Source organism: Xylocopa sonorina, chromosome 1, assembly GCF_050948175.1.
Source record: "Xylocopa sonorina isolate GNS202 chromosome 1, iyXylSono1_principal, whole genome shotgun sequence".
NCBI classification, from domain to species: Eukaryota; Metazoa; Arthropoda; class Insecta; order Hymenoptera; family Apidae; genus Xylocopa; species Xylocopa sonorina.
The window spans coordinates 18,692,031-18,719,119 of NC_135193.1; the positions used below are offsets into that span (position 1 = coordinate 18,692,031).

At 43.9% G+C, this 27,089-nt stretch overlaps 4 protein-coding genes across 6 annotated transcripts; 3 read left to right on the forward strand and 1 right to left on the reverse strand.

Annotated features, from left to right (window-relative positions):
- Positions 1-2,511: 2,511 nt before the first annotated feature.
- On the forward strand, positions 2,512-15,393 carry LOC143429558 (obg-like ATPase 1). 2 transcript variants are annotated; one of them, XM_076905221.1, is made up of 11 exons: positions 2,512-2,643; positions 4,238-4,419; positions 10,181-10,241; positions 11,422-11,549; positions 11,879-12,054; positions 12,573-12,650; positions 12,722-12,819; positions 12,881-13,021; positions 14,048-14,144; positions 14,215-14,337; positions 14,418-15,393. In XM_076905221.1, exons 2-11 carry the CDS (start codon positions 4,239-4,241, stop codon positions 14,526-14,528), a joined length of 1,194 nt encoding a protein of 397 aa, XP_076761336.1. In that variant the 5' UTR covers positions 2,512-2,643; position 4,238; the 3' UTR covers positions 14,529-15,393. The 2 variants fall into 2 exon arrangements, with proteins under 2 accessions (XP_076761336.1, XP_076761332.1); XM_076905217.1 differs by lacking the exon at positions 2,512-2,643 and having other exon boundaries at positions 4,282-4,423; positions 10,178-10,241.
- Positions 4,437-10,096, forward strand: LOC143429542 (adenylate kinase 9-like). Its single transcript, XM_076905216.1, has one exon. The coding sequence runs from the start codon at positions 4,603-4,605 to the stop codon at positions 10,042-10,044; it is 5,442 nt and encodes a 1,813-aa protein (XP_076761331.1). The 5' UTR covers positions 4,437-4,602; the 3' UTR covers positions 10,045-10,096.
- A 467-nt stretch (positions 15,394-15,860) lies between the features above and the next one.
- Positions 15,861-18,612, reverse strand: LOC143432616 (uronyl 2-sulfotransferase). The gene is made up of 6 exons (XM_076909375.1): positions 17,987-18,612; positions 17,389-17,598; positions 16,706-16,866; positions 16,563-16,637; positions 16,322-16,482; positions 15,861-16,260 (listed from the first exon to the last, which is right to left on the reverse strand). The coding sequence occupies exons 1-6, from the start codon at positions 18,140-18,142 to the stop codon at positions 16,100-16,102; spliced, it is 924 nt and encodes a 307-aa protein (XP_076765490.1). The 5' UTR covers positions 18,143-18,612; the 3' UTR covers positions 15,861-16,099.
- Positions 18,613-19,018: 406 nt separating this feature from the next.
- On the forward strand, positions 19,019-22,816 carry Nop17l (PIH1 domain-containing protein Nop17-like). Of its 2 annotated transcripts, XM_076911054.1 has the most exons (5): positions 19,019-19,606; positions 19,680-20,882; positions 20,962-21,172; positions 21,251-21,401; positions 21,482-22,816. In XM_076911054.1, the coding sequence occupies exons 1-5, from the start codon at positions 19,082-19,084 to the stop codon at positions 21,864-21,866; spliced, it is 2,475 nt and encodes an 824-aa protein (XP_076767169.1). In that variant the 5' UTR covers positions 19,019-19,081; the 3' UTR covers positions 21,867-22,816. The 2 variants fall into 2 exon arrangements, with proteins under 2 accessions (XP_076767169.1, XP_076767160.1); XM_076911045.1 differs by having other exon boundaries at positions 20,962-21,401.
- The last annotated feature ends 4,273 nt before the right edge of the window (positions 22,817-27,089 follow it).

Genomic DNA, 27,089 nt, shown 5'->3' on the forward strand with positions numbered 1-27,089 from the left:
CATTCGCCTCGTAAAAACGCGAAACAGCGGATGCTACGTACCTGCGAGTACCATCGCATTTTATGCGCCTGTAACGCTGCCAATGGACCGTTGCTAACTCGTATTCGACTCGTCTAGAAATTATTGCAACATCGTTACGCCACGGTAACCTCGTCCTGTTCCTTCTTCGATTTTATTCGTCGCAACGCGGCCTAGCGGAGAAGGGAATGCTTGCGAATCGCAACATCGGTATCGCGATATCGAATTCGACGGCGTTGCATGTCAGACTGCGGCCGTTGCAATTGAATGGGAACAACCGCGGCTGGTTTCTTACATTGTTACGTTCCTCTCGTCGAAGCCGTGCAAAAAGGGAAGCGTTCTCGTTCTCGTTCTCGTGTACATTGAATTTAAAGCTAATTGGCAGTTCCGCGCGATATTCGTCTAAGTCGAAACGAAATGTTAAGCGGGCACGTCAATTAGCGGCGATTCCGATTAAGTCATTTTTAACGGTGATTGCGGTGCGAGCATTATAACGAGACGCGAAACGAAAATTTTACGCGCCGCCTAATTGGACCACACTCGACAGTCCCGATGTTATTTCCTCGTAAACGCGAGTCCCGTAAGTTTCGCATTAAACGATGCTTTCTACATTTATTATCTTCCGATGCAAAACTCTGCTCTTATTCCCTGCACCCTGTTATTCGCCGCTCCATTTACGAGCTGTTCTCTTATTTTTTTCCGCCAATAAAGCCGCTCGGCGTAGTCGAAAGAACCGCGACCGAGCGACTGGATCGGTTCTAACAATAAGAGCAAACCACGTTCGAACGGACATCTAACGTCCCTGCTTCTTCCTCGAGTTTGTCAGGTTTCCGGCGAAGGATGGATTCGAGCCGAAATTTATTATGTATAACGGTACCGCGACTAAACGCGGTCGTTACTCGGTTATAATCCGGCGATACACCGTGCGCAAATAAATGCCGAGGCAACGAGCAGCGCGTCGGCGTTTCGTCGGAATTAGTAACGCAATCCTTCAATTCGACGTATATCTAATCTGATGAAATTCCTATAATTCGTGGGCCTTTAATATGGTTTCGATCGAAATCGTCGGGGCCAATAAGAAAGGCAGAAGGGCGAGGTTCCGATCCGGCGGCGGCGGCGGCGGCGGCGGCGCGCTGGCAAGATGCTCCGGTACACCAGTGACGTAAGCGAGTTTGCGGTCTCCAAATTACAATATCACGAAAACGAGCGAGCGAGTCGAGATGGTGTAGACTATGGTCCCGAAGGGAGGTAGAGGAAAGGTCCTTTCCGCCAGCCGTGCGCTCGTCGAATAATAGCCTTCTGATTATATGCATTATATGGGCCGAGATTGATACGGTTCGTAATAAAATAATTGAAATAATCACACGCCACAAGGTCGACGCAACGTTAGAAATCTGTTGACCAAATGAATCACCGGTTAACCGGCGATATCGTGCGTGCAACAAGTATATTTCGAGTAATTGAAATGTTACAAGGTATATACGGAAATTATATAGACCCGAGTACCATGATTAACGCTTGACCCTTTTCTGCTTGCATTCGATTGAGTACGTATTCCTCGAGTAGAACCTCGAGTGCGTTTGCTTCGTTAGAACGCAAAGTCCCCGTCGACGATCGTCGTTGGATCTTTTCCTGGTCCGATCTCACGGCGCCACCGAGGCAGACATCAGGGCACGCACACACACACGCGCGCGCGCGCGTGAATACGCGTTCGTTTTTGCCTTTTTTTTTTCTTTTTTTTTTTTTTGTTCCATTCTGAGGCAATCTTAATATTATCCTTGGAATTACGGCCCTCCGGTGATCCACGACGTGCGTTCCCATCGCATAGGCCATGTACACCGTCGAATTAGACTCCGGCAATCGCGTACACATTTCGGAGTGCACCGCGAGTTTCCTTTGCATCCGCGTGCACGCATAAATCTGTCGTTACATTTGTGAATTACAAATAACGCTAGTTTACCGTGTCATTAGCGGTACTGGTCACTTTAATGTCGGCGGTCATAACGCTCGTTTATTCCGCTTGAATAAAATAACAGTTCTTGTCACGACAGAGCTACGATTTCAATCAAGGGTATTTTTTAATTTCGAGGGGGCTTTAAATTTGTTTCAGAGGAGGGTGCGTGTTTATGGTTTCCACGAAAGCATTGCAATCAACGCTCTTTGATGGCCGCTTTTTCTCCCAAGGATTAAAGGTAGTGCTTCATTTTGCAAAGCTATTCCTAGAATTACAATGAACTCGAATCCGAGAGGTATAAACGTTTCGAGGAGATCAAATCATCGGGATTAACAGCGAAATCCCTTTGAAGGGATTACCGAGTAACCAATACCGAAATATGAATGGAAATAATTAAAAAAAAAAAATGTATGCTTTAAAAACCCAGGATGATATTACCGACTTAATGAACTCGATTGTTCATCTGGCAGCGTAATTTGCAGATTCGCAGTTACGTAGCTTCCTCGTTTTTACCTTTATTCAATCGAACAAATACTCGGTTGATAAAGCAGTTCCCTGTTTCAGAACTGAAGACCGGTCGAATGCGTGACGTCACAGTGGTGCTGTGTTCCTCTGCTTGCAACACGTTGTGTAGTGATATTTTCACGGGAAAAGTACGAAGAATACACGAGGTAACTACTCGATTTCCAGTTCCTTAAACGTTCCTGTAGCGTGTGAAAATGATATCTCGATAGATTTCCATGTAATTATCATAGAAAAATGTTAACGTACGTGCACGTAAAAATGATGCAACGTTTGGCACGCTGATACGGCGATACGCGCGGGTATCACCTGCGATCGAATAACTTGGCCGAATTGTAACAACGTGGGAAAGCATACGATTGAAAATTGTTAAAGCCTGGCGATCTATAAATAACTCGTTTTCGTCCGTAAAGTAAGGTTAAGTTTCGGTGTGCATCCCGTATGTGGTTCGGAAGCCTAGTGTTACGAGGCAGCACCGTGCAATACCCACGAAGCTCGAAGCTCCCCCAATGGACCCGACGCGGTATTAAATACTGGCGGTTTATTCGAAATTCGAAAGATTTCTATCCGATATTTAAACGGTGACCACCGACGAGCATAAGTGCAATCGATGGGGGGTGGTGCGCGCGGTCGTACCGAGACGGTCCCGCGAAAGTGGGAACGAAACGGATGGCGCCAAAGCGGCTGTTGAGTAGCATCGCGGGCGGGTCCGTTCCTCTCTTCCATTATCGTAATTTGCAAATTTCCTGGGGACCGTGGTGAAGAACGAGGAAAGGTGGCGCGGTCTCGAGCTGAGACCGTTCTGGCGAGTGAATAGTTCGGGGATAGACGGCGAAAGAGACGAGAAGGAAAGCCGGTCGGATGGTTAATCGCGAGGGAGAAAGGGGATAAGAGAACGAGGACGAGAGAGAGAGAGAGAGAGAGAAAGAAGGATCGCGAAGTCGGTGGCGGATTGGCGGCCTGAGGCGCGGTTGCAGATTCCCGGCGTGATGCCGGTGATTCGCGGCTTTGGTGCCCAGTAATCGTCGGTCCCCTGGCCCGACGTATTCCTCCTCCCTCGCATCCTTGCTCCGTGAATCCACCTCACCCCTTCACCCCCCTCTCTCTCTCTCTCCCTCTCTCGAATTCGCTTCTCCGCGCTTTCGTTCGCCTCCCGTAGGCGTCTCGTACCTGTTTCGTCCTTTTGATATGGCGCGGGCCGTTCTACACCGAAGTATGAGGAGGAAGAAGGGGGGCAATCTCGCGGTAAATACAGCAATCGCTTGATGTGCCGTCCGCATTAATATAATTAGTCACCCCGAGCGAACGGCCGCGCTTTAAAGCGACCCGATGTTGCCTTGATTCTGTTCGAAAGCACCATGAGGCCGGGGGCAACTACGCGCGTATATAGGTGGATGAAACATGGTGGACTGTTGGGCATTCCAAGGGTTGGAGGAACAAGGGCGTGGTCGCGATCCACGTTCGATCATTTTCATTTCTATCCATGCAAACTGATATCCCCCTCCTTCTACGTGCGTCCCTTTTTGCGTGCCGTACGTTATTCCGTGCGCTACAAAAAACGGATCGAACAATTTTCTCGTCCGAGTCCAGCAGCTGCGTCGCTGCGAGATGTTGCGAAAAAAACGAGTCGAACATATTTTGGCTACTATCGATAATCGCGTACTACGAAATTTGCTTCTGTTCAGCGTCCAGTTCTCTGATACGCGATGCACGATAAAGTAACAAGCTTGTATGTTTCCTTAGAATGGCGCCAAAGAAAATTGAAGAGCCCGAACGGAAACCGCTTATCGGCCGCGTGGGTACCAACCTGAAAGTTGGTATAGTAGGCATACCTAACGTAGGGAAATCAACCTTCTTCAACGTTCTCACGAAAAGTCAAGCGGCCGCTGAGAATTTCCCCTTCTGCACCATCGATCCTAATGAAAATAAGTATCTAAATTTATTTTATGCACGCTTATCGAACCGAATTAACTTTCGTTTCATCTGGTACTCTAACCTACCGCTTACTCGCGCGTCGTTTGTTCGCATTTTTGTACCCAAGAAATTCGATAACCTGAAAATGAATCTCCCGACTAAACATTTCGCTAAACGTAAAGATACATCCGGCGATGTGCGATGAAACGTTGCGTCGCGATAGATACGATAAGAAGAGGAACAACGATCGAGACGAGTTTTACGCGGATACATCGATTATTACGAGAAAAAGTTTCCTCCGATTCGTGAAAGGACATCCCCGTGAGGAGTACGCTCCACCCTGGCCCGCACCTCACAGCTGCGTCTATCCAAAGGCTAACGCTTACTACGCTTTCCACGAAGATACGAATCCATTTACCAGGTTTCCCTCGAAATGTGAATCGAGAAAATATGGGAATGTTCAACCGCACTTCGAGCCTCCCAAAGAGCCGTACAAGATTCGTGACCCCTATCGCGAGACAGAGGCGCGAGAAAAATATCTTGGAACTAACCCGACCTGTTTCGTTATCCTGGGAAAACCAGGTCTGAATACCGCCAAACTTGCGACCATGATTGCAGAGTCCTGGAACTGCGTGTTGATCTCCCCATTGTCGCTCATAAACTACGAGATTGAGCGAAACAGCGAGAAAGGTAAAACCATGGTAGATATTTTGAAGACGGGCGAATTTCTGGGACCGGAATTCGTCATGAATTTGGTAGCGGATCGAGTTAATAAAAGAGACGTGTTTCACAGAGGGTACATCGTGGAAGGATTACCATTGATCTCGAACGAGACGCTCGATTATTCCTCCTACTATTCCTCTGACAATCCCCGTGACAAATCACATTTACAAAATATTTTTGACTCGTCGTTTCGTGCAACATGTGGCGCAGCAAACGAGAAAGCATCGAATAATAGCCAGGAAACATTAGAGACTAAAAGATGTATAACAAGATCCAATGACGAGCATTGTATCTCGAGTCAAGTCGAGGAAATTTTCACAACCTGGCCTATAAAGCCATCGATAATTATCAACGCGACGTGCCCAGACGCGGACGTCGCGAGAAAGCGTGAGCAATTTCGTCTAGATCCAATAACTGGTCGCGTTGTAGACACGAGTCTAGCGGGGACGAGCAAAAACATTGAAATACTGTTCTCTCGCGATAGAATGGAATATGGCGCGAACGTCTCCTTCGAATTGTACCAAGACCTTATGAACGAGGAGCGAATACTAGATGAGAACCAGAGGAAATATCTACTCAGGCGACCTTCCGATGAGAAATCGAACGTAGAAGCGCAATGCGCGCTGTACAAACGTTTCGCAGTTCCCGTAATAGAAAAATGGATACTGTTGCACAATCCGCAATATGTAATTCGCGTGGATGGCCGTACGCCTGTGTCGTCGATGTTTCAGATCGTCGTTTCGCGATTGCGCGTATTATCAATACCGCGTGCGATTATTCCTAAGAGGTTTTCAGACGACGCTCCGTTAGAATTCGAGGGCGAATCACCGGTAACGCTGACAGACGAATTCGAAGGCAAATCGAACGAAGAGGCGTTTCAGAACCTGATGGACAGAGAGACTATCTCGCCTTTATTCCCGTGGAGATTGTCGACGTGGAATTTTCTCTGCCCGGTCGAATTGGCCAGAGGCAGAACGACGATGGGGGCAGCGAAGTATGCCGTTCGGTTTATGAACCAGATCTTCTTTCTTTCGTCAGCGGTAGCGGCCGATTTATTCGTCGAGAACCCGAGAACTTTTCTATTTCCATTCTCTCCGCGACCAACCTGTAAAATCGCTGTGTTCGGACCTAAATATTCCGGCAAATCTGATCTGTGCAGCAAGTTATCGCGAATACTGAGAGGCACGGTGATAAATACGAGCGAAATCGAGAGGGGAGCCTCGGCGGATGTGGACTCGGATACTTCCTTCTATTTATCGATCCAAACTGCTTCAGAAGAAAAGTGTAGAAATCTTGTTACAGCTATAGAAAGCGTACCAAAAGAAGAAGTAGACGTGGAAGTATGGAGAGACGGAGGTTACATCGTGGATGGCATGTTTCCAGATATCGATTGCTGGAAAATCGTTGCAGAAGATTCAGGGATTATCTTTGAAGACGCGGTACTTTTATTTGACGAGGATCCTTATGAACGTCTTTTATCCAACTGGCGCAGCATTCACGGTACTGCGGACGAAGAGAAATTTGAAGGAGAACACATGGAACACTTCGAAGATGAAGAGGGTGAAGAAGAAACGCAAGGACTGATTGAATACCTTAAACATATCCAAAAATTTGAGTTGGACTGGAAAAGGATGAGAGAAAACGTGGCGGATACTTGCAGAAATTTGATTGTTTGTAACATCGGCAAGATCGATGATATCTCGAGCTACGTGATGAACCAGATTAAGGATCGTTACGCGGAGAAAGCAAGAATCATGAGCGAGAACGAAAAGGAAAGGGAAAGAGATCTCGCGGAGTACATCGCAATGACCGATACAGAAAATATCGAGGAAGAGGAAGAAGAAATGGAAGATAAAAAAGAAGCAGCGAAGTTGAACGTTAAAGAGGACAATCGTCGCTTTGGCGACACTAATTACTACTGTCCAGTGGCGCTATTAAAGCATAATGTATTTTGGAAAGGCAAAGAAGAATTCAGTGCCATTTTCACGGATAAGATATACCATCTCTCGAGCGCCTCAGCTGTCGATGAATTCTTAAATGGCCCACAGAAGTTGGGTCTTCCATTACGAAAACCATTGCCTGTGATTCCACCCCTTCGCGTCAGCGTTGTCGGCCCGACAGGAAGCGGAAAAAGCACATTGGCAGACGCGATATCTCGAGAATGCGGTCTAGTTCATGCAGATTATTTTAATTGTTTTACGGTGTTCATGAAATCTCGTGGAATGCCAACAATTTCTCATCGAGACGTTCTCGTCTCACCGGAGGATCTTCTGGACGAGATAGAATTGCCAGAAGATTTAAACGATGAAAGATACAACAGCGATACTGCGACGGTTCAAACGTTCGTTCGTTCCTATTGGAAAGTCGGGAGCGAACTACCTGAGAAAATGCGTCACGAGTGTTTGTTAGAATTCTTTAAAGGACTCTACGACCAAACAGGTGTTGTACTCGACCAGTTCCCAAGCTGTCCAGAAGACGTAGACATCGCGTTGAAGAATTACGCGGTGCCTGAGATAGTGCTGGAACTTCGTTGCGGCAAAGAAAAGGCGTTTCAAAGAGTCCTACCTGAGCTACTTGGATCCTGGCGAAAGAAATTGGAAGAGAAGAAGCGCGTTGAACTTGTACGGTACACGACGGAACTTGAACGCTACCAAAGAAATCGGGACAATTGGATTGGCGAAAGAATGCTGAGTCGTCGACGATACTTTGGAGAAAACGGGAACGAGAATGAAGACGATAACGAGGAACAAGAGTATATGGAGGCGGAAGTAACGGAGCTTACAAGATTTGAGCTGGAAGAAATATGGTACCAAGAAAACCCCGAACCTGTGCTCTTCGCTGATTGGGAAGATTTTGAGACTGCGAAAGAGAGGATCCAGCAAGAGCTCCAAGATAAGTACGAAAATGATTCTCAGAAAGTGGACGCTATACGAAATGCTCTGCAAGATGAATCAATACCGTACATCGCGGTGAACGCTGAAGGCGATGCAAAAGAGGTCCTCCAGCGAGTTTTAAGAATTCTCGAGCCTTACGTTCGTCGAGACGTTTCGATCTTAGAGAAAACCTACACCGTCGATCCTGAAACAGCCTACGCTCTTCTAGACTGCGGTTATTATCTGGCAAGCAGCTTTGGCCGCTGGTGTCCCGTGCAATTGCATGAAAATAAAATCCCTCTACAGATGTTTCTACCGTTCGAGGCTGAACAAGAGATTTACACCGTGATACATCGGCAGTTCATTTATTTCTTGGGTGGCAAAGATGCGCAGATCGCATTTTCGAAGAATCCACTGTTCTACCTCGAACAGGATTCTTGTATCCCTATCGTTCCATTTCGACTTTCTATCGTTGGCCCGCCGAAATGCGGGAAAACCACTCTCGCGAAACGATTCGCGAGAAAATACGGGGTCAAAGTGATAACGCGAGGGGCCGCTCTGCGACACGTCGCGAAACGCTTTCCTTGGACGGAATCGGCGCGATCGATGGAATCTCGTCTTCGAGCCGGGCAGATTTCTGCGCCAGAATCTGTCCACCGTGCCGTTGAAATGTACTCCATTGACCCACGTTCGATTTCCCAGGGTTTCGTACTGGATGGTTTCCCTCTGGACCGCAAAGAATACGAAGAGCTGACGTTTCTGGGACTTCAACCGATGATCGTCCTCGATCTCAAAGCGAGTCTGGCATTCTCCTTGGAGTGTTTGTCTCGGGAAGTCGACGAAACGAAGAAACCACCCAACTTCTCTGATAGTTTCCTGGCGCGTCGTTACGCCATTTGGGAGGTCGATCGCGAGGGATTTCGAGAGTGGTTAAAGAATTTCGCTCAGAACGTGATCGAGCTCGACGCGACTAAATGTAAATGGTACGTGTGGTCTCGAGCCGATCGAAAGGTCTGCTCGAGATACACGTCTATCAGGTCGTACTTTCGCGAAAGTGACTACGATAAGGTTCACAGCTTGAGGTACATGAGCGTTTCGCCCTACGAGTTTAGAAGACGGCAAAGTCGGTTCGAGGCGTACTGTCCTGTTTGCTTGTACTCGGAAAACGTAATGAAAATTTCTGCACCTCCTAGACACCAAGGAATGGTTCAGTTTAGAGAGCATTTCTACTGGATCTGTCCACGACATATAAACGAATTTATCAAGAATCCACAGAGTCATCTGCCACCGATAAATACTGCGCAGCTTCCGGAAGATCGTCCCCGAATTTTGACCGAAGCAATCGACTTGGAACACGCCTGCTGGTCGAGACGTCTACAAGTGGAGGGGTTTTGTCTGGTGACATACGTCGAGAATCTACCGAATCGTAAACTGGTGCCTGGAAACTCGACCATAGGCATCATTTACAGAGACAAAGTGTACTTGTTTTGCACAGAAAATTGTCGCGATCGATTCTTCGGCCAGCCTGCTAAATACGCCAGCATCGATATCAAAAATTTACGTACCCTACCGCCAGTCAGCATAAACGATTTACCGAATGTTGGTTTCTTGGAGCAAACGGTTGCCAAGTTAATAATTCAAGCTGTAAATCAGATCAGTGTAGCTCGACCGAAATTACCAGGTTTATCGGCATCGGTTACAGCCGCGATTTATATCGGTGTATACTTGAAGGCTCATAACGGGGCTTGCCCCTTAAAGGACGACGAGGTGTACAAAACGGTCGGGAAAAGAATGTTCAGTTTCGAAAGGGTGATCAAAGTAGCGACACGGAGTATGAAGAAACGATTGAACCCTTTTGTGCCTGCACCTGTGCATAGAACTCCGACCAACCCTGGTATCCATCCGTACAGATTAACCGGGCAATTCTCGGCGTTATCCCGTATATTTACGCGCACCTCCAATTCTATTGTATTCCGTCGTACATCGCCGACGCAAGTTTTAGTCGACCCGAGCGACAACGAATCGTCGTCGGACGACTGAATCGAGACTTTTGTATTTCACTAGAATTTAAGTTGTTCCCGTGAAGAACGTCCACTAATTTAGTGCAATAAACAGCTTGTAAATATGTATCTTTCTAATTTGATTTGGTGTCTAATCGGACTTTATTTTCTAGCACGTCGCGTACCAGTTCCTGACGCAAGATTCGATTACTTGTGCGAATATTTCAAACCAGCCAGGTAAGCAGCCAAGTACAATATCGCTTCGAACCTAGCGGGAAATATCTGAAAGAGCGCTGTTGCACCGTCGAAAGAAAGCATTCGAGACTATTCAACGATAAGTAGAGATGCACTCTGGCGTCGGTAAACGAGCTGGAATAACCATTCGCGTTTCCATGGTTCTTCGCTTTTATTTGCGCCAGCAAGGGACAGAGGCAGGAGAGAACGGTACGTGATCTGCAATGCAGATCCAACTAAATTCGTCTACGCGACATATCGTCCGTGTTGAACATCGGTCTAGTTTATCCACCTTTTTCCTTGCTCGTTCTACCATACATACTTTTGAGGCGGCGGTCTTCTGCTTATCGATCAAATAAAGCAAAAGAAACGCTAAAAAAGAGAATTGATCGAGCGCGATAAATACAGCATCATTGGAACGCGTCGAGATCGCTATACGTGTACCGTGGTATGCATCAGCGTGGGTAACCATCTATGAAAGCCTTGTTTGCCGTGCCTTGCATCATCACGTTGGATCGTTGACACGACGAGATTGAATGTACCGAGCTGTAGAACCATGGGAAGGATTGGAAAATGAAGCGTGTATTTAGGTCACGATGAACATTCTTCGACCCTGATTCAACTAATAAACATCTCTAACCTGAACGCAAACGAGTGATACGGAATCGTTGAATTTCGAGCTGCAAACAGATTAATGAAATAAATAACGAATAGATATCGAAACGGGAGGATCGATCAAGTTTGCTTAACGGCACGCGCTCGGCGACAATTCTAGCAATTTAGAGAGATTAAAATGCGAAACGGTTCTAGATCAAAGAGCGCCTCGTTTCATCCTGGTCACCCAGGATCCAACCGTGGAGGAGCGTTGCGAGCGACGTCCGACTACTGTCACGTGTCAGATGATTCAACGATCCCTAATGAAAGCCACCTAACAACGGCATCCCCCTTCTTGTTCATTTTACCAACGCCTCTCTTCAAAGGCTAATTGTTTAATGAGGCTACTCGCATTAGCATTTAAATACAGCTCGTTGTCACTGCGACACCCTCGTTTCAATTCTAGACGCGTGCACGTCACAATGCGCTGTTAATTTCCCGACTGCACTGGATATTCACGCGCGACGCGACCAACTCGAACCGAGGATAATACGTAACAGGGAAAAATATCCTCCGCCTGTGCTTTCAGCAAAGTTCCAGCGTTCTTAAGCGTCGTGGACATCGCCGGATTGGTTAAAGGCGCCGCGGAGGGACAAGGGCTGGGGAACAGTTTTCTCTCGCACATCAATGCCTGCGATGGAATTTTTCACCTCTGCCGTAAGTTATGCACGCAAATATACCGATCGATATAAAAAAAAAAAAAGAAAAACAAGCACTCTTTCGATGGGGAGCGATAACGCGAGTATCCCGGTTGGACGCGATAACTGATAAAATCGATTATGTCGTTCGAAAGAGTAAGGGTAATGCTGTCCGATGAGATCGAAAGATTAGTTTGTCACCGTGTTGTTTACTCTGTTTACTCCTCCCGTGTATTGTACCCGCAATCATGGACGCGAGTTTATCTTGGAACACGCGCGAACAATTTGCGTCGCGTATGTCGACGATGTACGACCGAGTTCCTTTGAAACTGTAATTTTTTAACACAGGTGCGTTCGATGACGACGACGTTACCCACGTAGAGGGAGACGTGAATCCCGTAAGGGATCTTGAAATTATCAGCGAGGAATTACGATTGAAAGATATCGAATTCTTGAACGGTCATCTCGAAAAATTGGAGAAATTGGTGGTACGAGGAAACGACAAGAAACTGAAGCCCGAATACGTGAGTGCGATATTAATTTTGTCCAACGGAATATTTTCTATCCACCGGCGGGTTTATTAATTCCTCGGGCGAGGCGGGGATTTCTAGAGCGCAGATTTCGCTTGGATAAACGAACGAAATTGTCGTAAATGCAGGCATATCGCGAAGCCTGAACGAAATTACCGAGAGAATTAAGAGAGCGCGGTCGGTACACCACTTCCTAGAACGAATCAATCGAATTACCCTCTTTCCGTGGATTGACCCGCGGCAATTTCCGATCTCTCCCCTCGTTCTAGACTTTGCAATTTGCTAAAACTTTTCGAGAGTTCGAAGCTACCTCTTCGTCCTCGTCTCGGCCGAACTAATGGAACGACGTTTCGCCCGCCGTACAATCCTCTAATCACGGTTCTATTACGGTATCATTCCACCCGATAGCGCACACTCGACGGCCAACTACTAAACGGTGGAAAAAAAAGAGAATAAAATAAAAGGGAAAAGCTGGAGAACTTTCAGATATAATCGAATACTTTTCTGCGTAGGATACATTATTGAAAGTGAAAGGCGTAATGGTGGATGAAAAGAGGCATATCAGGTTTGCCGACTGGAGTGCTACTGACGTAAGTCGACAGGGTTACCTTTGAAATGAACATTTCCAACGCCGATCTAACGTCCTATTATGCATTCGCAGATCGAGGTTCTCAACAAATATTTATTCCTCACGTCGAAGCCGGTTATTTATTTGGTCAATCTGTCCGAGAAGGATTACATACGTAAAAAGAATAAATGGTGCGTATACATGGTTATTTAATTATCGATACTTTGGTATTAACGATCCTGTTGAATTCAGGTTAATCAACATCAAAGAATGGGTGGACAAGAATGATCCTGGAGCGGTTCTAATCCCATTCAGCGGTGTTTTCGAAAGCAAACTGCTCGATATGGAGGAGGCAGAACGCGCGAAATATTTAGAAGACCACAAAGCGACTAGGTGTGTAAGACGCGAGATCCTATTTTCACGTTTAAAATGGCCGCGGAACCGTCGTTATACTTGCAAATGTAGAGCGTGAGAGTACGCGCTATAATTTAAGATGTTCAAATTAACGAAGGGACGAGGGGTCGAGAAATTCGTAAACTCTGATCCGGGCCGAAAAATCCAAGAAGCCAGGTTCCCACATTTACCTATGCACCGAGTTATCTACCAACGGTAATAATAACGGGGGGACTCGGTCTAAATATCCGGACCTAGCCCTGCTCTCGTGTAGGGTGACCAATAAAAACTGCGGCTTCTTTACCGTGGCGCATTATATTTTTACGAACACCTATTCAAATTCTTGCAAAATTGCATAAAAACCCCTCCTACCCTCCCGGGCACACCGGTATAACCAGGAGGGCGCGTGGAATGAGGATCGACCGGTTCAGTTGGCTAGTGGGTCATTCGCAAACGAAATCAACTCGCGCTCGGTAAACTCGATCGAATTTTCCTACGATGCAGATATTTTTCAACGATTTTCGATAGGTGGAAAAAAAGGAGGAACACCGTGGAGAGAACGACGCGTCCGTAATCTCACGTCGGTGGTCAGAAATGTAAATTTTTCGGCAATTTTTGTCGATGCCCCGAAATGATCGTATAAGATAGGCACACTCGATAATCACAGGGGACAAACGGAAGATTTCTAGATACCGCGATTTTATTTCGAGACCGCAGATAACTAAGGCGCCGAAGTAGGTCTCCGACAGAGTTAGAGTGATAAAATTGCGGTATTAAGTCGTTCAGCTTTATGTGTGTTCTCTGAAGTCTCGAAGTTCGTCAGACCCGCAGACCAGGATGGCTTCCCTTCTTGTACCCTGTCATTAGACGATATTCGGTTCGGGACAATCATATTCTACAGTCCTGCTTTTTTTTCCACCAACCCTTCTTTGAACTGGGAATTCATTTTTTCCTCTGCTTCTTTTTCTTATTTCTAATACGCCAGGCCAAAAAATTTCTGCGTTTCATCTTGCGAATCGTTTCCAGCGCTCTCGACAAGATCATCGTCCAAGGATACAGAGCATTGCAGCTGCAATACTTCTTCACGGCGGGACACGACGAAGTTAAGGCGTGGACTATCCAGGTGAATCGGAGCGAACTTTCTTGCAAAATTTTCGTAGTTTCACCAGCTAACTTTCTCGTTGTTACTTTAGAAAGGTACAAAGGCACCTCAGGCCGCAGGAAAAATTCACACGGACTTCGAGAAAGGATTTATTATGGCCGAGGTGATGAAATTCGACGATTTCAAAAACGAAGGATCCGAGGCCGCGGTTAAGGTGAATAATCGTGTACCGTGGTAATTGGTGTATTAACATTTTTCACTTATCTTAATGTTTAATCTCGGTTTTTATAACAGGCTGCTGGGAAATATAGGCAACAGGGGCGTAATTACGTCGTCGAGGATGGAGACATTATTTTCTTCAAGTTTAACGCAGGTGCTGGTTTAAAGGACCCGAAGAAAAAGTGATGGCACGTTTTGCTCATGTTGTTGCTCGTTCATTTGTACATCAACATGATCGTCATGTTTTGTTGCACGCGTGATATGCGTATGGAACGACCGAAATCGCTTTCCAATACCCCTTAAGTTCATTTCCCGTTAAATTTATACGATTTTTGCCATCATCGTTCTTAACGATGACAACATTTATATGGCAACACTTGATATTAGACACGAATAAATATTTTTATATGTTCTATTACGCTATAAAAGTAAAAAAAAAACCCGTTTGTTTGTACGATCAAAGTAATTTATCAGCTCTATCGTATCAACATCGATACCTACTTATCAAGTATTCAACATTTTTCTTTTTTATTACACGTGGTCTGAATATTAAAAATATCTGCATTTTAAATATTACTAAGAGAGTGTAAATAAATGATAGTGACTGCATAGTATAATAACCAGCTTCTGTCACTTTAACTTACCAGTAAAAAATGAAACGAACACGTAATGAACACTGTATGCTCTTCAATGTTTCTTTGTACGTTTCCATATTTATTCTACAAATATACTTCCTTAAAATACGAATGATTAAAGTAAAATACTTTTTTCCTCGGCGATAACAGAACCTAGACGTTTGAACGTTCGCTGTGATCATTTAGAAAAGCATTATTTTTATGAAAATTGGGTCATAGAGAAGCTACGGCACAAACGTTTCATTCAATTTTACGTTGTACGACTTGAGATACCATTCAGGAAATAATTAATGGTATTTCTGTGCCTTTCATAATTAATTAAAGCGGTAAGGTAAGGTAGAATGCATAGCGCATGGCTTTACATAAATCTGTAAGTAGCTATTATATGTATTTTTGCAATAAATCAACTGAAATCACGTCGTATGTTTTTCGTCTCACTCTCGATCTTTACTATTTATTACACGCTCTTTAATTTCGAATTCCTAATAGAGTATCGTATAAATTTTCATCGCTAAACTTTGACTACCTTACCAATATAGAAATTCACAACTTTTCATTGTTAATTCAGTGTTCTCTATTCATGAACGACTATCGACCGAAGTAAATTAGAGAAAACTTTCTTTCTACAATTGCAGCAAGCAACGATCATCTTAATTGCAATCTTACGAAGAATAGTGGAGATTGATGTAGATAAAAGTGAAATAGGTGGATAATGCTAAAGCAAGCAGTGGGATTGGCTTTGGGCATGAGTATCGATCGTAATGAATGGATCGAGAATTTAAATGGTGGACGGAAGGAGGGATACGCATTGTAATCGTAAAACGTACTCTCGGGATGAACATTTTTTAAATGTCACTACACATTTCCTTCAGAAGTCAGTTTAACTATGAAACATCGTTCTATCATTGTAGAATAAAGTTAAGGACAGGAAAAGACATTCATCATACCTCCTCGAGGGATCGATACAATGTAGGTGAGAAGAGAAACTTGTGACCATAGTTATTTTTGGAGCATGTTTTAATCAAACTTGATTCCATATAAAATGATCACCATCAGGATTCTCGATTTAATTATCTTTGGTATATGTTGCAACTATAGGTATCAGTAGCTAACAATCCGGTCTCAATAATGATTTTCATCAGCGTTCATTGACGTGTCGTTTAAAAGCCGAAATTTTAGCCACTGATAAAATTCTATTTCATCCTTTAAGAGTTTAAATAGAATACCTTTTTCTCGTGAGTTTAACACAAAAATGGAATTGGTAAAATGTTTATTTCTGGGTCCTAAATAAACAGTATCGATTATGACTCGCGACTTAATTAAAACAGGTTCGTGTCTACTTACGAATTTCTTGGTAAATGTGTTTAGCACCGCGAAAGAAATATGGAAATGTACGTTCCAGTAGATCGATAGATTGATCCATGAAATCTAGCAAACCAACGACAGGATACGATTGAACGACATTTGCTTTAGCCCGTCGCAGTGCCCACTTGTTATTTACTTCTCTATGTGATCGATACACGTAATATAGAGGAATAAAAAGAAACGAAATACACTGGACAGATGTAACATCATCGATACTCACGTGCATCGAGCATCCTGCCCACAGAATGCAGGTATAGCCCTACCTTCGAGTATGTTTGCTCGTCTTTCATGATATCTGACAAGGAAAAGTACACGCTTGAGTATACATGTACGTAATTAGACAGTTACACGATATTTCTTTACCTCTGAAAATTCTGTACACCTATCGGATTTCTCACCAGAGAAATAAACGTCGGAGACTGTCGTCCGAACTTTGAAAAGTTCAAAAATCTAACATCCCCGTCGAAAGTTAGAGGAATTGCTTCCTGTCTTATAATATTAGTAATCTCTTCTACCAGCAGTTCCTATAAAATAATGTCAAAGTTACTTGTAACCCAGAACACAGCTATCGGTCTTACACGTATCGTCTAAACGTGCGAACTATCGGAATAGCGAAGAGTACCTACGCGCGGTATAAAGCGTCAAGATGATTGATTATCGCGCACGAAATTACGTTTTGAATCTTCTAACATTTATTGACTTTCTTGTCGTAGATATTTCGCGGAATCGTGTTAACTTCCTAGCCTCGGTTAGACATGCTCCAAATAGGAATTCCCGGCACGACTACTTTAATTGGAAAGACGAAAGTGGCACAACATCGATTGCAACACCGAAAACCGACTCTGACGTGAACGTAAAGTGCAACGACCACCGCCTGATTAAATTATCCGCAGATTTATTCGATCAATGAATCAGCTGCTGACTCACGTTGCTTACGCGTGAATTGTTTGGCATTCGATCAACATTACGTTTACGCGGTATCGCAATTGCTTCGTATCGAGGATGATAATTGAAAGTGTCTGACGGGTTCTGTCCTCTAAATTTACCTCTTGCAAAGGTGACAAAAGCTCGTGGTCACCGGGTGGTAACCGTATATGTTTAAATGCATTGTAACCCTGAAGACGCTGTAATATCAAGACCAACAGTTCAGCTCCGGCGTCGGGAATACGTGTTAACATTAAAATGTGCTTGTTCGTTTTTGGTAAATTCCCTCGAGCGCCTAATTCCGCAAGAGAAGGCGTGACGTACCGATACGTCTGCGTGGTAATAAAGCACTTTATTGAAACTGCAATAACAAGTTGAACTAACTTAAGATGCAATTAGCAATTGTGTACTGTGCGCTAAGTTGAATGTGCTAAACGAATCATCTGCGATGTACGCGTAACTTCCGGCGAGCTCGTTCATAGATTGCAAAAGGGAAAGATCACTTTCCAATAATTACATACATCGTTGACGTACTTTCACCAACGATATGATCTAGACTAGAACGGTGCATTTACTCGAAAAGGATACGAACGCTCGGAAAAGTGCGTTACATCAAAAGTTGGAAGTGTTTAATAAAAATTTGATGAATTAGAAGCCAAACACCGTGATGCACTCTGAACCGTGATTCTTTGCTGTGTAAATTTATTGGATACAATTCACCTGGCTTTTGCGGATTTCCTTTCCCCCAGCGAAATGCTTTTCTATGCCACTTTCTGAATCGTTTGCAATCTCTACGGTTGATTTCGAGCTTAAAACGATAAAGAATACTATCAAACAAACGGCGGCACTGGTTAATAAGCCACGATTCAGCCGCATCTCAAAATGAGATTCGACCAGTTACTATCCCTTCCGGCTATCTTCCTCTCTTTTTATACGTTTTTTTACCGGTAATCCTCTTGATTGCCAACATCAAAACTTTAGATCACGGATTATCGACGTTTGTGTCTACCAAGAAACTGCAAGAGAATGTCAGTGGGTCAGAGACTTCGCACCGCTTGATCCCCACATCTTCACCAAACTCCCACCAACAGAGAGTGGATCTCGCGAAAAGCGAAACCCAGCTTTTCCATTTGCATTTACTCCGTTACGAGAATAAGCAGTTGTTTCGAAATGAACACCCGACAGATTTACCCACCGTCAGTTACCGATACATCATTTTTGCCCAACGTCGAAAACTGCTTACGTTCGTGTCTTTCGTTACTTAACTGCAGCTACAAGGATGATGCATCTAAGCATCCACGGTACGAACGTGTATACAGTAGAAACTATTGCAAATATGGTGAAAGGTAGCTCCATTCTTGGCTGCAGCGTAATGATTCTGCATCCTCGCTGTTCATTCCCGATATTTCTGTTGACCTTCGTAACGCTGTTCATGTCGGTTCGATACGAGCACGTTTACTTAATGAAAACGACGAAAGTACCATTCTACCTTGAATTAGAGATTGCAGACGTACGTAGAGAGATAAGCTGCTTGACGACATACGTGGGATCGATATCCCTGTCTATTTTGAAGGGAAGGTAAAAGTAAGAATTCTGGGGAATCGAAGGGGACCATTGCCCCGAATGAGTCGATGGATATTTTTGTTAAAATTGTTCTATTTAATAGGAAAAAATGGCGCGAGCGCCATTAGACGCGACGAAGTTCTGTATCCGACCGCTATTCGACCGGCCGGCGTGGTGGCGCAACCGTCCACGTGGTATAACACTTCGCGATCATTCTACACACAAGTTTATTTGTAAACATCATTTCAGAAGATGGACGCGTACGACACACGTAGACAAAACTGGGAAGATTTGGAGGTGACCAAGGAAGAGTTGAAAAATCTGACCGAGTGTCTGAAACAGGAGGAGTTCCGTAAATTGCTGATCGAATACGCTGAGGAGGTGACCGATCCGGAAAATAGGAAGATCTATGAGAAGGAAATCACGCAGTTAGAGAAAGAACGGGGCGTCGACGTAACGTTTGTTAATCCGGAGCCTGGTTACGTCATAAAAACCAGCGTAAACGGGGATAGAAAATGTTTCCTGAACATCAGCAAGAGCGACATCGTAGCCCGACCGAGCAGTCAACCTTCTGTCGAACAAGGTCACCGCGGTCTACAATGGTCTATTCCGTATACGTTGATACCACCTCGCGATGACCTTGATAAAAAAAATGTACGGTGCAAAGTCTTCGATGTGGTCTTCCATCCGGATACCATCTATCTGTCATCGAAAAACGCGCAATTCCGCGAGATCGTTAATAACACGGCCATGGATGGTGTGGAAAATAATTTTGATGTAAGTACCATGAATGATTTCCAGAGCTTTTTGCCAACCTAGCTTTGCAACATTTTCTTATGTTACGTATTAGGTCAAATTGGACCGGAAGAATCTCAAGTTTCCAAATATCGGTTACAAAGGAGTATCTCATCCTACTGTGATCAGAAAGCCATCCAAGGAACCGGCGAAGGAAGAATTAGACATAGAACCAGAAATTTATCAGAAGCTGATGTCCAGCTACGATCAGAGCAGAGAGCAGCAAATGAAACGTATGGAGAAAATACCAAAACGTCCTTCGCCTCCTACCACGTACTATAAAGAGAAGTTAGATAAAGTTGAAAACATGGATGACAAATATGTCATGCCAAAATTTTCCATAAAACATCAATCCGATATAGAGCTGGAAGATTTTACCACTAGTAGAAATGCAAAAATGAATGCTACAGTACCTAAGAGGCTAATCATTACTATAGATTTACCTCTACTAAAAACTGCCACCGATGCTTCCTTAGATGTACAAGAACGGTCTCTAACTATAAAAAGCGAAAAGCCAGCAAAGTATTTATTAGAGCTCCCTCTACCTTATTGCGTGGATGCTGACAGGGGTAACGCCAAGTTCGATCCAAAGTACAAGAAGCTGATAGTGACGCTACCAGTTATTCAACCTATGGTACCAGTGTCTGACACCAGAGAGGACAGTGGAGTTGACAGTGATCACGGTAGTCCCGTACCATTGCTGCCAGAGGATTCTATAAGTCAGAGTCGCACAAGTGACTCTGTAACTAAATTAGTTGAAGAATGTGAAACAGTGCTTGCGGCAACAACTATTGGGAACGAAAGTGAAAATGTAGAAGATTCCAGTGATACAGCGCTACGGACTAACATGGAAACTACAGACACATTTTTAGACCCTAGCATTAAGTATTTACTGCCAACGTTTACCTGTAATATATATAATAATCAATTAGCAATTACTGTAAATGTTAAGAACGTCGATCCGAATTCCATTCGCCATAGAATTTTGCAAAATAGTTTAGGATTACACGCTTTACTAACATCTATAGGTGCAGGATTTTTTCCGCAGCATTATTCGTTATGTTTGAAAATAAACGAGAATTCCGTAGATCCCGATTCGCTCACGATCGAACCGTGGGACAACAACGTTGTATTTACTGTTACGTTAAAGAGTACGGAAAACTTAGCGCGATATTACGTTGGTATAGACGAAGAGTTCATGGAAGAGAAAGATTTCCCTACTGCAGCATCTTTCAATAACCAACTGAAAGAGTTAATGGTAAGTACTTGGAGTAATTATACCGAGTGTATCATTTGAAATAACTAAATATTCGCGTTATCGGCGTGACTTTTTACAGGCTGCGGAAGATAACGATTTCGAAACGGACTCCACAATCAACGTGCAACAGGAAGATGATGGCGTTGTTATAAATATTACTATGAATCACATGGATTCAGACGACGAAGCTGAACGGCACAGTACAGGGTCGATAGAAGAACGACCCAATCTATGTCACGCGATGTCAAAGGCTAGATCTGTTTCAGAAAGCAGCGGGGATGAAATAACAAGTAATAGTGCAACTACGGGTACATCATACTCGAAAGGTATCTTAAAACTGCGACGTACTCACAATTTTTCCCGTTCAGTATCCGAATCGAGTACCGATGAAAACGGAATGGCTGCATCGTCTGTAGACGGCCATTACAATTCGATACAAGATTTAAATTTTGAATCAGATTCTTCCAGCTTAAAGAAAACAGTACGATTCAACGACGTGGTATCGCGACAATTGTTTAGGTATTGTTGCACTCGCTACTAACGCTATCAATAGTTCCTGGTTGATTCCACGATAATTAATTCGCTTAATTTTCGCTTAGGTCTAATTCTAGCATTCTTGGGCAACGTAAAAAGAATCAGCGTAAATTACGAAATAAAAGGCGAGCTCACGAACGTAGAATGAGCGAGAGCGAAAATTCCGAAACGGAAGACCGTGATAAGTACAAAGCTAATCAAAAGAGCACGGAAGTCTCCGAGACTGTAAAACCTATACTTAATAAGGATAAACAGCTTGTGCAACAGAAAACTGCCAATATCGAAATTAGAAAAGGATCGAACGATAATCATTCGCTGCAGAGTAGAAAATCGAGTGTCGAGGAGGAAATTGGGAGTGAAATATCTGATACGAACGCTCCGACTGAGAATACCAAGGATACGGTTAAGGCAGAATTTAAAAATGATTTAATATTCGATCTCGATATGTAAATTTTGGTAGGTTGCAGCAATGCAGGCATTTTGTAACGTGTATGTGATAATTTTTTTTAAATTTAAGCGAATCAAGGTGGTTTATTGACTATCTTACAATTTGTGAAGTTACTATCGGAGAAACTATTCTCGACAAAAAATTGATTATTGAAAGCAACAAAACGATCAAATTTTTTTTCGAATTATGTGATAATTAATTCTTAGCAACTAATCAGTATAGAAATGAAGAGAATAATAATTGAACGAGGAGCTTAGGTTATAGAAATGTGGATCGTGGATCGATAAAATTGTACATTAGAAACTATTGTAGGGGACTCTGTGACGGAAATAGTCCTAAAAACGATACAATCTTTTAGCTCGATAGTTAAAACTATCGATCTCATCTATAACACTTCTATCTCTTCTACATTTATAAAACGGTACACAGAAAGATAGAGATGAATCTCTGGAATATTTCTCACACGATCTATTTTGAATTTTAACTATCTCTTATAGAAGCTAAAGAGGTCATGTTTCTTAAAATTTTTTGTGGGGAAATTTTTCATAAAGAACACAAAATTGCATGCTCTATTTTATAAGGTGAAACTGTTAAAAAATGAATTTTTACACACATTTTATAGATTATCATGCAATTCGTTATATAGTATGCACACTTCGCAAGTACATCCTTGCAATAATCACGATCGTATAATCTATGTCATGATCATGAAATGTATCTTCGTATTAGAGCGAGTAGAGCATACTTGCTTTTTCTAGAGAACTGTTTGCCATATCAATATGCACGCAATAGGATCAATATTAGCGTATTCCATGCAAAAAATAAAAATAAAGCGTGAGGACGTAATTGCTCGGCTCTTAGTCACTCATCAATTTTCTATGAAATTTCATTCGAAGATCATGGGAACGTACTACTATATGAGAAACGTATATAATATATTTTAAACAAATAACTAGATTATTTTATTTACCCCAATTGCGAGAGCAACCTTTAAGCGTGCGATCTCTAAACGTAGAATTTCAATGGAACTCTGATCCGTTGATTCCGTTCTATTTGATAAGGATCGTCTAGTTGGGCATCGTCAGTTAGAACGACGGTCGTGTTTCGAATAGAAACACAGCATAAGTTCGCTTATCGTTGGCAAGCAGTAGTCGTAAGGTGCGAACCAAAGTGTGGCTACATCGTGGTAGTAAAACGCGATAGAAAAGTGGGACAAGCCAACACGGTTGGTAGAGGCAGTTGGGCCGCTGTACGAGCCGTGGATGAGAGGTTGCTCAGAGTTGGAGCCCATCGATCCCGCTACCTGCGGGGGTGTAAGGTCGTTACACTCCCGTCTACCTATGTACGAGCTACATTGCATAGTTCCTCGTATTATTTCTATTGATGCCCCGCTACGGGAGCGAGATAGCGACGACCCTCACGAATGCAACGTTCTACTTTCACGGCGCAAACCTCTGCAACCACCACCACGCCGGTGGTTTCACGACGACAGCGACGGGGTCGCGGCCTGATTCGCAAACACTCTAAGAGACGTCCTAGAAGGACAAGGGCCTCTCGTCAAACACTGCGAAGCTACTACCGCCTCTCTTGGGGATACGGACTAAAGAGTAGAATACACATTGCAAATCTTTCGACATTTCGGACATTTTTCAGACTCTTTCGTATAATCGAAACGGTTCGTAACGAGCTTTCGTTTCACTTTGAAACTCTCGAGTTCGGATCGAGTGTCGTTGAAATTGTCTCGAACGGTTGGTTTGGTTTCGAATCGATTTAGATGGAGAAATCGAATCGCCGCGCGACAGATTTCGCGATTCATCTACCGATGTGACAAAGGTGGTAAGCCTGACTGGCATCAGGTCGATAAGTCGTCCACCCCTTGAGAGAGTCGGAGGTCGGCGTGGGTGCACGAGGGTACACGTACCCCACGTACCGTAGTTACGGCAGGCACGACATCGGCAATGCGGCAGCCGTTTACGTCGTTATACTATTCGGCCATCGCACCTGGCACCATTGGGGAACACACAGCACACAGTCCAGGTCGACTGGTATCTAATGCAGAATTACAGATGTTAGACGTCACCAGGCTATTCGCCGCAACAGCAGTCTTGACACCTGATTCTCATGCAGGGATAGAGATACCAGCGCAGCAACTTGATCACGCGGAACCAAAGACCTTGTTAATAGATTGCGATAGACGTATTATCTCTGTACATCGCGTATATTGCCGATTGATCGAAGTTGGTACATCCGATCAACTGGATAGCACGCTATCAGATCCATCGGTCCAGGAAGATTATTAGAAATGTTTTATGTCGCAGTTATCTCGATAATGGGAACTTCTGGTCTGCGAAGATCGTGCCGTTTGCACAGAGAGGTAATAAGTTCTCCAGCCTTTAAAGAGCTTTAAACTCAGAGCAATTTCTCAGCGACCCAGAAGTATAGCCGGAGGACTGACACGATGTTTTCGCATTTTTCAAATTAAAATTAGTATTTCGAGTAGATGCAATCGTTGTATCGCGTGACAGATGAAATACACGGGAATAGACAGACTCGTTGGTTTTCTATGATTTTCGCGAGCAAGCAATCTCTATTATTTCGACATTCCTCAGGAAGGAGAGGAAAGGAGAAGCTTGTACAAAGCAAGAGGGGAAAGAGTGATGGGTATCCTTAGAATCTTCCTGCCTGTTTTTTATCTCAATCCGTCTCCTTTGCTCCATCCCTCCCTACAGAGTACTCGAAGTAGTGGAGTATCGATTATATGGACCCTGCTTCGTGGCCACGCGCCGCCTGTACGCCGTGGTGCCCGGATAACCCACTGACACTGACAATTTTCATGCAACACAGACATTTTTTTATCGATTATTTTGTTCTTCAGCCTATCGATACCGCGCTTCACGTTTCGCCGTCTTCCGTTACCACGTTTCCATTTCTTCCTCTCCCCGAAACAAGAAACGCCTGTTCCCATTCAAATTTCGATATCACTCGCGATGCCAAACCGCAAATATCCCGGGGCTCGTATGACTCACAAAAACCTTTTAGCAATGAGGAGCTTTTTACTTTATCTTCCAGGGAGAAATGTATCGAAAATGATGAAATGAGCTTCGCAGCGTAGATCGAAGTCGTTTGGAAAGATAGCCGGGGAAGAAATAAGAGAAAAAATCGAAATGGACTTTGACCGAGAAAGTGCCCGCCGAGTCGGTCGATATGTTTAAATCTTTTCTAGAAAGTGATGGAACTCGAAGAAAAGCTGACGTTAGATCTAAACACGGTCTCTTCTACTGAGCTGACATCAACGTGGTCGTCTTGTCTCCTTAAATGTATCACGTGTTTCAATCTTCCTCATTCCCACCCTAATACATAGTTTACTACATAAATTCTAGAAATCCCAGCATGAAGAGTCCTTTGGATGATATCGAAATTTGGCTATGAAAAGGCTTCTATCGTTGACAAGACCACGAAGCAAAAGTCACGTATAGTTTCGAAAAGTTATCCCTCGCGAAGATACGAAGACGCCGTCGTGGTTCGTTAAACCGAATCTCCAGATTTCTGTTACGTCTACCACGTCGTAGACCGTTTCTACTGTCATCACGTGATTTCGTTCCGTGAAATCGGCTGCTGAAGAATCAAACAGCCGACAAAGAGCGTTTTTTACAACAATCTATATCGGGAACGCTTACAGATTGCATGCTCTGTTCACGATGGACTAACACGCGAATACAGTCATCGACCCCTTCCAATGCGGCCGCATTATACAATACTACGAAACTGACCTCGGTTAACGTTTCATTCAATATATATTTATACACAAAGTAGCGGCAGGAATATATCAAATCAGGGGGAAGAAAAAGGTTGATGAAACGATGCACGAAATAGCCTCGATGCTAATTTTCTGCCGTTCCTATCTACGATCGCGTTTCATTTATAACAGCACTTACTACTTGCATTCTGCGCAGCGAGATCAATCGTCGAAGAGAACAAAAATAACGCCGGACAGAACGTACGGATATGTCGAATTGTGATTATTCTTTGCGACGAGGCTGCTCGAGTAACCAGAAAATTCTGTTAAATCCACCAGAGCGAGCTGAAAACTCTGCATAGCGGGAAATCGGCAGAAAATTTCCAATACTGTAGCGGTAACGCGAGATCTAAAGGAGCAATGAAATTTTTAATAAAAGCAATGCATGCGATAATATGACTTTGCGCATCCGCTCAGCAGTCTCGAACACCAAATATCCCCGGATATCACCACTTTCATGAAATTCCAGATTTTACGTCCACGATACGTTCGATGGTGTCGCGCGTTTAATTTGATTTTTTTCAGAACGTAAGCAGACGAGACGGGCGAATTGCTTTTCATTTCCACTCGATACGAAAGGTCGAAACATCCTGAACCACTCGTATCACGATGAAAACGGAATCTCGGCGAAATAAATAAAACGCTTTCAACGGCGTTACGGGTATCGGTTGAAGTAACTCGAATATGACTCGAAGAAGATTCTGTATCTTCCTGTCCATAAAACGATACCGAGTTAATACGTACAATAATCTTTTATGGGCCCTTACTTCCACTCGAGATGCTGGTACTACGTAATAATATTACATCGCGCATTCCTCTTTCCGTTGTGAAACGAAGCAGGGATGAATTGTAATACTTCCTTCTTGAGCGAAGCACTCGAATTTCTTCGCAGCTCATGTCTCGCGTCCAGACGTAAACATCAGACCCCCGGAATGAGTTACGTCCAATAAATATCGTGCAGAGACGAATATAAAATTAATCCCATTTAACCCAGGGAGTAATCAGCAAATAAAACGCGGTCTCAAAGGGAGATTGGACGTCCCTATTACCGCTAACCGAAAAAGCCGAATAGCTTTAGCACTAGTCGTTAACGAAGGCACGCCGTTTTGTTTGTCGAACAACAGGCGAACCGTCGACGATACTACCAAAAAATAATGATCCGCGGACTATGTACAAACATATTTGATTCTCGCTTGGCGTCTTGACCCTGTTTCACGGCTGGCGATACACACGCGTTTGGAAACGATCAGCGCGCGTGCGTATGCAGGTTACACGGTTTTGCATTAGTGTACTTATCAGAGTACACCCACGTATGTGCATGCACGTAGAAGGTGAGGCGGTTGTGTGCGTGTATACCTTCAACGGTTTACCACATGTTGCGCCTTGGTGCGAGGAGCGCAAGTCAGCCAGGAGCCCGGGCCATCAGGAT